Below are 11,209 nucleotides of genomic sequence, written 5' to 3' on the forward strand. Positions count from 1 at the left end.
CTTGGGAGAGAATCCATGCTCCTTGATGTGGCAGCATGGCCCTCCGGCCTCGTCTCTCTCCACCTGCACATTCCTTCCCTCTGCATCTGGCCCCAGAGATGGATTTTGGTTTAAATTAACTCTCTGGCCACATGGAACTTCCTTGAACAGTGTTTGTCACTTAGTCCTCTCCTCACACACCTGGTCTAGCCTCATTTTTCCTGAGACAAAGCTCAGATGTAGAGGCTTCCAAGTGTGTCCGCCAAGTTCCTGGACATGCCGTGCCCCCTCCACCCCCAGGAACCTGGCTCGTGGCATCCTATCCATGCTCACATGCTTTTTCTCTCGCTGCCTCTGTGCATTTGCTCACACCGTTTTCTCCTCCTGGAATACCTGTTCTCGCCCTACCTTCCTACAGCTACCCTGCTTCCTCCTGAAAGCCTTCCTGACTGCCCAGCAACCTGGGCCCCTGCTGTTTGTGATCCGATTTGCTGCTGGTTGGATCTTTCTATAAACTAGCAGAGTGTCACGCATGAGATGTGGACTTTGGCTTCAGCTCTGGGTTCGTACACCAGCTCCCCAGCTTAACAGCTCTGTGACATTGGAGATGATAACTCACTCCTTGGATCATGATGGGATCAAATGAGGGACCCTAAGCAAAGCACTGAATTTCTTGTCTGGCACTAAGTAGAAGCCCAGTAAGAGTTAGTTTCCATTCATTCTTTCTAGAGGTTCCTGGTAAATACTCAGTAATGAATTTCTCACTCTCCTTTGGTTGAAAGGAAAAATGTGTGTCTCTGCTTAATCATGTGGGACTAAACTACCAGAAGATTACAAGAATATTGCTGAGCCATGAGCTGAGATTAAAAAAAAAACAAACCCAAAACTCGATAATGATTTGGCTGCTTCTTTTTAATAAAATCCTGCCAGTGGGGCTGAATCTTTGCCTTCAGAAAAAGCTCTGCTTTGCTGTACTCGTGTCTCAGACTGTTGTTAGACAGGATGTGGGACAGTGTGACCTTGAGAACAGAGCTGTGCGGGAAGGACAGCTCTCTCAGAGGCTGCAGGAGCTGGTGGAAGGGCAGGAGGGACTACAGGGGGTGTCCCCTGCCCCTCCCACACACCCACTCCTGTTCCAGCTGGTTGAATGTCACTGCCCCTCTTGAGCCTCTCCTTGGCTCCAGCCCAGTGGTAGTGCCCAGTCAGGTGATGGCTCTAGCTGTCTTGCTGCTCTTTGTGGTGAGACTGAGAGAGTGGCCAGGTATATGGGTTGTGCAAGCTCACCATTTCCAGGTTCCAGCACCCAAGGCAGTTGTTGAGGGTGGGGTATGGGGCGAGGAAGGGGCAGCAGCCCTTTAGAGGTGAGAGGAGCTTGCCACAGGGCAGCTCCTCTGTCAGCTCAGCTCCTCGATGTGATGCCAGGGCAGAGTCTGGGCAGTGGTGTGCAAGGGGCGTGCAAGGAGCTCTCTTTAATAAGCTCTGCCTCAGGGCCCTGGGTAGCCTCCTACAGATAGTGTGAAGTTGTGTTTCCTATAGTTCATGTCGGGCTGGGTTGCCCAGACTTTTCTTCTGAGAGTGTGTTAGTCCCCTGAAGACTGGTGAGTTCCCCCCTGGAACTTCAGGGCCAAGAGTCAAGGTGGATGCCCTGCAGTCAGACTCGCTCAAGTTGGAAGCTGGGACAGTGCACACCAACCATGTCACCTGCAATGAAGAGTGCAGATATATGCCACAGGGAAGGGCGAGCCATCGGAGGGGTCTAAGCAGGGAGGCCAAGCTGACGAGTTCAGACAGGGTGGGAGTCATGTTATCCTAACAGCATGGAAAGAGGATACATGGTCTTGGAAAGCTCTGAGGCAGGGAAGAGGAGGGCTTCTGCTCTCAGAAATGAGAAAAAACGGGCCTAGAGGAATAATCATAGTCATTCCCTTTTGCAACAAATCAATAATGAGTCAGTCATGCAATCCAGGATGCAGTTTGGGTGCTGGGCCCCAGGTGTTCAGACCTGCCCACCCTCACTTTCTGAGCCCTCCTAGCGCCCCACAGGATGCCTCAGTTCCCCCTTCCTGACCTTCCAAGCTGGATTAAGCACCACCTGAGTGGGGAGAGACCTCTTACAGCCAGTCCCAAGGAAAAAATGCCTTGGTTTGGCAGGGGCTATTCCTGGGAACCCCATGACATCTACAGTGGTGGCAGTAATGACCTGGCACAATCCTGAAACCCAGTGGATGCCAAGAAGAGTCAGGAATAGGAGCTCAGTTCCTGGTCAGGCTGCCCAATTCTGGCCCCAAGCAGCTCTGGCCCTGGGCAAGTAGCTGTCAGCTTATTTCTTCTTGTATAAAATGGGGATGACATGAATACCTGCTTCAGAGTTGAGGACTAAACGGGGTGGTGCTGAGGGCTTATACAGCGTTGCTGCGAGCATAGAATCCTTCAGGCTTCAGGCAGCAGGTGTCCTATCTCTTCTGTTTACTCCTGTCATGTAAATCTATGCCTGGCATAGCCTCTGGCATGTGCCTGGAACATGCTTTGTAAATACAGGGTTCACATGTTGCCTCTGATGGTTATTGTGGGAATGTTCAGAAAATATTGGCCATGGCCCAGACCTCATACCCAAAAGTTCCTCCTGCACAGTCCCAATGAGCAGCTTGTTTCATTGGAATTTTCTCCTTCCATCCAACGAGTCAGTACTAACCCACTGCCAGTGGCTGGCGTCTCGAGAAGGGGCGACTTGGCATTAGAAACCCTTGTAGGGATTTCTAAGTTCTCAGCTGCTCCATGAACCTCCTGTTCCTTTAGTGGCTTTTTGTGATTCCACTCTCTCCTCCCAGCCTCTCGGCTGCCTCAAGGAAAGAAAGAACCCACCAGGGGAAAACCCGTGTCTTCCTGCCTTCTCCCTACCCTGCTCCCTGATGCTTGCCCCTTTTCCCCCAGGTGTACGATGTGCAGTGTCACTACCTAAGGAAGTTACCAGTGGGCCCTGCCAGACCTCTCTTCCTAAGGAGATGGTAACTTTCCATTGTCTCTTGGAAAAGGAGGAAGCTGCACGCTCCCCAATTTCATCCGCCTCTCACTGGCTCAGGGTTGCTCCACGTTTTACTGTGGGGTCCCCTTAGCACTTTTCAGCCAGACCTTTCAGTGTGGGAAGCCCCTACTTCTCACCTTCACTTGAAATTTAAGAGCAGATTTAAAGCCATTAGAAAGTTCTGTACAGGTTAAATGCCTATCAGGAGCTCAAAGGGCATTTTCCAGGTAAAACTAGAAGGGAGTCTGGGTGCATTAACTGCTCGTCTCAGAGATCTTAAAATTTGGCTGTTCCGACACCAGCTGGTGCACTGCAGTATCCTGGCACTACCCACCCAGAGTCGGTGTCAGACTCCCTAGGTTTAAGGGCACAGTCCCTAAAAAGGCTGCCCCCCACTTCAGATGCCAGCTGCAAATGGGGTTCCCAAGGACATACTTCTGACCAACTGGCTAGAAATCTGGGGGTTCCTATGACCCTCCTCAGGTTCTAACCCATAGAACTTGGGAAAGCACTGTACTTAAGATGACAGTTTTATTATAAAGGATATAAATCGGGAATAACCAAATGCAGAGATGTGATAGGCAAAGTCAGTACAATAGTGGTGGTGTTTTTTTTTTTTGTTCCCTTTTTTTTGTTTGTTTGTTTATCTCAGTTACCTACTACTTCCTTACACTTTTAAGCATTTCCTGTGTGCCTGGCACTTTTACTTAATTTCTACTAATGCCATTTGAAATCTTTGATGTTATTATACTCATTTTTAAATGAGGCATTGAGGTCCAGAGGGGCAGTGACCACCTCAAAATAATGCAGCTGAACAGTACCCCAGCAAGGATTTGAATCCAGGTAACCAATTCCAGGTCAACGATGGCGCCATCTAAGTTTGCTCCAAACACGGTCCATCAGATGTTCCTTCTGGCTAGAAGACTATCTTTTCCTTATAAATGTCGGCTGTCAGGAGATGGTTGCACTTGTCTGTTACATGGTACACTATTGAGGCTTCAGAACTAGAAAAGGACCTTTTCCCAGAGGAGCCCCGTTGGGTTGCCCTGCTTCATCTAGGCAGTGATCAGCCACCCCGCCAGGCTCAGCCTCTGGATATACTATCTGAGAATCGGGGAGAGGCCGAATGGAGAACTCTCACATGCTGTCTCTTTTGCTTTCAAAAAAATTTCTGGCAGCCAGGAGCAGAAGGACTCTGAGCCAGGCTGGGCCCATCCCTTCTGAGACTCCTGGGGCCATAGCAGAGACTTGGCGGGACAGCGTAGAGAACCATTCCATGCTGAGCCTGACCTGACAGATGTTCCTTGATCTCCCTTCCTTCCCTCCTAGATGATAGAAATGCTGCAGTAGGCATTTCTGCCAGTGCCAGGCCCCAGGGGACCTGCGCAGGGCGAGGTCAGAAGCCAAACCCTGCAGTTTGGGAAATTTGCAGCACTTGTGAGATTCCCAAGAGATTTCCTGGTTCTCTTGGCCATAGCGGGGGTTTCTCAGTTGGGGGTGTTACTGCTATTTAGAGGATATTTGCTGATTTGGCTGGGGGTGGGAGCAGTCCAGGGTTGTCACAATGACAGGATCTTGCTGGCATTTACCCAGCGAGGTCAGGGGACACTAAATGTCTTGTGAGGAGCACACGCTACAAAAAATAGTCCTGCCCATGAGAGATACTGGGGAATGACCCATTTACTTCCCCTGCCCCCTGGTTCCTTGGAAAGCCACCTCTTCTCCAGTTCCCAGGCTGAGTGAATGGGAACTAAAGAGCATGCCTCCACCCCAGCTTGTGACCAATGGCAGGGCAGTATTTCCAGGTGAACGTGGGCTGGTGTGAGAGGAGCATCTATCTTGCACCCACTTGATCTGGTTCTTCATATACGTCTCTTGCTTCAGCTGGGCTCTTGTGGATCAAGGATTTGGGTGGCGACCATTCACAGAACAGCAGAGGCCCCCTCCTTGGTGCCTGGCAAGAATGCCTCTGCGGCCCACCCAGTGTTGACGCAACCACCTTGCTCGGAGTCCCTCTCCCGGGGTCTGCTTCCCATTTCTGTTTCCACATCTCATCTTTTCCTCTGAGCTTTTTCTGTTTCGTTACCTGTTTTCTTTACAGGAAATGTGTTGAAAGGAGCCTAGCTCGGATGCCATGGCTGAACCCCTCTCTTCTTATTGTTTTACAGTTGGCAAGACGTCTCTGATCACACGGTTCATGTACGACAGCTTCGACAACACATACCAGGTGAGGTCGTGGGTGCCCCTGCCCTCCCTCGTGTCTGCAGCCATGACAGTTGCTTGGAGCCCACCCTGGCCTCTCTCTAGGGCTTGCTAATGCTGAGATGAGAATGGGACTCCTCTGAGGCCCAGGTCGTTTTTTTTGGCCTTGAAGGAGCCTCCCATCTCTGCACTGTCCTCAGCCCAGGAAAATCCCTGAGTCCTCTGAGGGTCCAAACCTCCGTAAAGGAAACAGTTCCTGGTAGAGGACGACACATGTCAGTCTGTGCCCTCTTGCTCCCCATGGGCAAGTGTAAACCATGATAGTGTTTGGTTATTTGGGGGGTTGTCACGTGGAAGAGCATGGACCAGACGCAAAATGAGGGAGATAAAAGAACAGTAGGAGAACTTGCTCCTAGAACATGGTTATATTTGTTGGACCTTCATGCCTGTGTGTGCACACGCTCAGACAGACACAGACACACACACAGGATTGCTGAGCTACTTCCTTCCTTGGAGGGGCTGGTGCGATGGGCTTGCACTGCTCTCTCTACACAGGCAGGAGGCTAGACAGAGTGACCTCTGTGGCTCCTGGCCCTCAAGGCCCAGAGGTGGCTCTAGATGGCTCAAAGGCTGAGCTCTGGGAGGTCAGTAACATTTCTCTTTCCTGGCACCACTGATGAGCCAGGAGGGTTATGCAAATGAAGTAAATTTTCTCTGCAAACTATAGTTTTTTTGCAAAAGGCACCAAATTTAACCATTTCAACTATTTTTAAGAAAAAAAGATATTGTTTTCTTCCTTAAGACAGAGACAGATAATAATGTATTTTCTAAGCCAGTAGATTCTGTGGTTTACTAGCTCCAAGGAATATTAGTAGGTGTTATATGAGGGAAAAAAGACGGGGAGGAAGGGTTAGTACTTGTATAGGTTTAGGGGGACACTGATAAGCAAAAGGAAATCAACTCTTTTATTACTGCAGGATTTTCAGGGCCTTTACTGCACCAATGTATGGTTTCGTGCTGAGAGGATGTAGTGTGGACGATTTCCCAGATGTATTTGATCACGGAATCTTTTTGTCACCAATTCCTCAGAGGACAGATATTTATAGAACACACTGGCGATGGCCGTGCTAAGAAGTCACTCCTCTTTTCTGGACTGACAGAGGATGAGGGGCACAGCTCACTGCTGGTGACCATTCTTTGTCTGCTTTTCAGTCTGTCTTTCTCCCTCTGGACCAATCATTGTGTTCGCCTCAAATACAGCCCCTCTCTCTGCCTCTCTCAAATTCCCTGCTTTCTCTCTGCTGTCATCTGAAATGACAGAAAACTAATGGAGTTGGTAAGAATTGACAGAAGGGTCAGAACATGAGGCTCAGGAGATGGGCCCCAAGTGATGTGCACAGCCCTGCACACCGGCTTTGATTGGTGATCTCAGCCACGCTTTGTTGTGTCCTCTCCAGGCTGGGGCTTCGCACCGCTGCGAGCCTGCCAGAGGGGAGTCCTACCACATCTGTCTGCATTCGAGAGTCCAACTCTAACAGACTTCAGTTCTGAAGTCTGACCTGGTGTTCATTTGTGTGTAATCTCACAGACATTATTTCAGTTATTTGATGTTTTTGAATATCAGGACAATTATAATGACTCTTGTTGGTGTCCCATGGAGCACAGTGAGACTCTTGGCTGATTGGTGTTCTTGGCAGTGATGGATGGCAAAAATGACCTTAGAGCCTCTGCAGGGGTTCTTATTGACATGGATCAGCTCCTCCCCGTCTTGTTTGAGTCTCACAAAACCTCAGCCCACCTCCATTTCCAGTGTCATCTCCCATTGCCCACTGCTCGTCCCACATCCCATGGTTCGGTGGGCCTCCCTGCTTGCTTCTCCCCACGCAGTGACACTATCATGCCTCTACGCCTTGGCTCATGGTGTTGCATCTGCTGGAATTCCCTTCCTTCTCCTCTTCTGTGTTGTGAAAGATTCATCTGACTCATCAAGGCTCAGAGTCCATGTTCACTCTGTGGGTGGGGCCATCCCCATACTCCCCCTCTCCATGGTCCCCTCTACCCTCGCACATTGTCCTAGGCGCTCATTTGCTTCCAGACTCTATAGGAACTCCTATGTGCTCTGGTTCCTGGCTGGGCTCTGGGCCTGGCTGAGGCCAGCACCCCGTAGGGGCCCAGTACAGGGCCTGGCCATAGCTGGTGTCAAGTGCAGGTTGGTACCAAGTATCTTGGAGAGGCACTGTCTTACTTGGGCTTAGACCCCACCAGACTGAGAGGCCATCGAGGCCCAACGTCAATGTCATGGTAAGAAGCAGAGAAGGCCGGGGCGGGCGAAGCAAGTACCCTCCCTACTGCTGGCTTTTCTGACCTTTTTTTTTTTTTTTCAGCAGGTAGAATTTCTTCCCTAATACCCTTTAAAATGGTAATTAGGCTGGGAGATTGGGGCTCCAATTCTTCGTATGCACAGGCTCCTTTTAATGAATTCTCTAGAGACTGTAGAGGGGGAAATGTTATTTTGTTTATTTTCTTAACATGGGGGCAGAGACGTTTGTAAGTAGACAAGATCCCCAGGGGCTCTGGGTTATGTTTCTAGTTGTGACTACTCCCAGCACCGTGACTACTCCCCACCACCCCCACAAACATCCTGTCCATCAGCCAGTACAGCCCAGCGCCTCTACCCCACCCCCCACCAAGCCTTGATTAGCTGTGTTTCCCGGACATTTCCCAGGACAGAGTCACCCCTCCCCCTTCTCATCCTTTCTGTGTGCCTGTGGTTCTGCCTCTGGCTCGGCTCCCCCATTCACTCTTTCTGAAAACAGATATCAAGCACTTACTCTATCTGAAGAGATAGTAGGAGAAAATGACCTGGTCACAGAATCTGGCCCTGCCTTGAGCCTTGCATGGAGGGTGGAAGGGTTTCAACCTCATCCTGGTGGCAGTCAGCCGAGTCCTCCTCAGCCTGAACATACCTGAGGCCCCAAGGGGCAGGTATGAGGACCCTAGGGAACCTGGGCATGCAGAGCCTGGTCCCCCTGTTAGACTTCTTTAGGGGATCCTGTTCACCTGGCAGACCCTGGGGAGATGCCACCTTGTCAGCCTGCAGGCCTCAGGAGAGTGGGTCTTCTGCCGCCTTCTGCCTGGCACCCCTCTCTACACACTCGTACCTTGCTCTCCTCTTGACACATGCATTCCCCAGCCTCTCGCTACCCTGCCCATCACCCCGTCTAAATCCACTCACTCGAAGAAGCGAGGAATCAAGACATACAAACAGCCTGGTGAGATTCACATCTGCAAAAATTCTGTTGTGTAAAACCCCAACTAAGAAATTACTTTCAAAATGCACAGGAGAAGAAACCTTCTGGTACCTGCACTGTGCTGAGACTTGACCCTCTGTGTGGGCCAGCCCCTCTTCCCTTCCCGTAGGTCAGTGAAGCACACCTGCAGGCCTGGTCCTTGGGCTACCTGTTTGAAACCTGCACTAGAGCCGTAATGGGAGGTCTCAGGCCTCCGCAGGTGACTGCAGGCGGTGGGAGGGGCAGATCTGGAAGCAGTACTCTTCTGGGGTTTCTCATGGGCCCTCATGGGTCTTCTGTCTTGGCTGCACAGGCTGGCTCAGGCATTAGCATTTTTAAAATCTCACAGGTGATTAAGATGAATTTATGGCCAAGGCTGGAACCACTGGCCCATCCCTGGACCTCCTACCACAGCATGAGGTGGGGAACCAGCCTGATGGGCTGCCCGCAGGAGAGGGTTTCTGCCTGCTGGAGCTTACTCTGCCTGCTGGAGCTTACCCTGCTGCTCCCTGGGGTGCAGGAGCGTTTCTGGAGCACTCCCGGGGCCCACGGAGCCTTTGGGAAGGAAACAGAATGGCTGTGTCCACCTCGCCCTACCAGGCCAAGGGTGTGCCTGAGGAGCTCTCAGCTCTCAGCAATCCGCCTGCCCTGCCCCAAGGCTTTCTTCTCTCATCTCCTAGATCTATATTATTTTCCTGGGGCTGCCGTAACAAATTACCACAAACCGAGTGGCTTAAAACAACAGAAATTATTCTCTCACAATTCTGGAGACTAGAAGACTGGAACAAGATGGGGCAGAGCCGCAGTCCCTCCCGAGGCTCTAGGAAAGCATTCTTCCTGGCCATTTCCAGCGTCCGCTGGCTCCAGGTGTTCCTGGGTGTCGGGCTGCGCAGCTCTATGTCTTCCTCTGTCTTCACGTGGTCTTCTCTCTGTGTCTCTGTGTGTCCTCTACTTACAAGGACACTGGTCAGTGGATTTACGGGCCCACTTAAATCCAGGATGATGTTTCATCTTAAGATCCCCGATTAATTATATCCACAAAGACCTTTTTTCCAAGTCTGATTGCATTTTGAGGTTCCAAGTAGACAGAATTTTGGAGAACATTCTTTAACCCCCTATAGGGTCCTAATACCTCCCAGTCTGATCCCATCGGGGACCAGACTCTCTGGCCAGGGCCTCAGCATGGTCTGCCTACCCCTCGCCTCCCAGCATGGACCCCTCCAGGCTCCCAGGCTTCTCTGGTCCTTCCGGTGCTACTGGCCCAGCTTCTGGCCTGGGAAACTATTTCTCCAGGAGCATATCTTGGCAGCACTTTTCCTCCTCACAAGGCTTTTCAAAATGATTATATGTTTCTTTGTGTAATATTGTAAGTTAATAAAGTAAGTAGGTTTACCGAGGCCTGGTTATTGACTCTGTGGGGCCACCCATCTGGCTGCTCTGCAGCCTACAGACCAATGTCTGTTTCCAACCCAACAGGGTTAGCCTTTCAGAAGAGCTGAGCTCCAGCTGGGCCACACAGCAGCAGCACATCTCAGTTGCTCAGGGATGATCATTTGTTAGGGATCGTGGAGTGTGGAGAGCTGTGCTTTGTCCCATGTGGGGTTTAATTTTCTGAACTCTCTTTCTGGAGCAGCAGTTTCTGCTAATGCTTGTCCAAGCACACTCAAGCAGGTGGTCTAGGGGTTGCCAGGCTTAGGCGGCCAAGCCCCACAAGAGCAGCAGCAGCACATCTCAGTTGTTCAGGGATGATCATTTGTTAGGGATCGTGGAGTGTGGAGAGCTGTGCTTTGTCCCATGTGGGGTTTAATTTTCTGAACTCTCTTTCTGGAGCAGCAGTTTCTGCTAATGCTTGTCCAAGCACACTCAAGCAGGTGGTCTAGGGGTTGCCAGGCTTAGGCGGCCAAGCCCCACAACTAAAATGCCCCCACATTGCCTTTGCTGGTCGGTCTGAGGTAGGGCTCAGTAAAGAAAAAGGACCTGGGAATAGTCAAGCCATAACATCCTCCCTGGACACACACCCACACTCATGGACACTGGACCCTGGTCCCCTACCCTGCTGGGACCACAGGACAGGAAGGGCATGGGAACTTTGGAAATAAGATGCTGAAGGTAGTAAGCACCCTTTTTGTTGGTAGGTCACTGTAAGGAGATGAATGAGCTCTCACAGAGCTCATATCAGCAGAGAGACAACCAGGAGAACAGGGTCCCTCCCATGGGTGAGGGGAGATGCCCAGTACTTCACCTTAAAGAGAAGGTACAATTAGTCAGACAGGAGGCAACAAGTCAGTGCACAGCGTGCAGGGGTTATGGAGGTGGCACAGCATGGAGCACATGATCACCAAGAGGCAGGAGACTCAGAGGAGCCAAATTGCATGCTGCACGGGCACGAGATGAGGCAACTGGGCCCTCAGCCCTGGGGGATAGGGACACTGCATCCATCCTGAGACATGACAGTCTTTCAGCTAGGGCATGTGTGTGCAAGGCCAGATCCTGGGTGGTGTGCTGGTAAAGGCAAGGGGATGGGACCTCACACACCTGCCCCATGTGAGCACGGGCTGTGCCTGGAGTATGGTCTCAGGCCCACATGATAACAAGATCTGCCATTGTCATCCGGGTACCTTCCTGCTCATCCTCCCATTGCATGTTAGTGCTTGAAGCTCATGAAGAGTGGCAGGAGAATCATGTGCCAGTGGTGTGGCCCTTTGAGTGCGAGCAG

At 51.1% G+C, this 11,209-nt stretch overlaps 1 protein-coding gene across 3 annotated transcripts in view; it reads left to right on the forward strand.

Annotated features, from left to right (window-relative positions):
- The window catches only part of RAB6B (RAB6B, member RAS oncogene family), a 58,630-nt gene that overhangs the window by 21,208 nt on the left and 26,213 nt on the right, over positions 1 to 11,209 (forward strand). For all 3 annotated transcript variants that reach the window (XR_003044919.1, XR_003044920.1, XM_006907232.3), the window contains exon 2: positions 5,170 to 5,228. Coding sequence is in view for 1 of the 3 variants with exons in the window: in XM_006907232.3 (XP_006907294.1) it covers positions 5,170 to 5,228 (59 nt within the window). In the remaining 2 variants the exon portion in view is untranslated. The remainder of the gene's footprint in view (positions 1 to 5,169; positions 5,229 to 11,209) is intronic.

This window comes from Pteropus alecto, unplaced genomic scaffold, assembly GCF_000325575.1.
Source record: "Pteropus alecto unplaced genomic scaffold, ASM32557v1 scaffold92, whole genome shotgun sequence".
NCBI classification, from domain to species: Eukaryota; Metazoa; Chordata; class Mammalia; order Chiroptera; family Pteropodidae; genus Pteropus; species Pteropus alecto.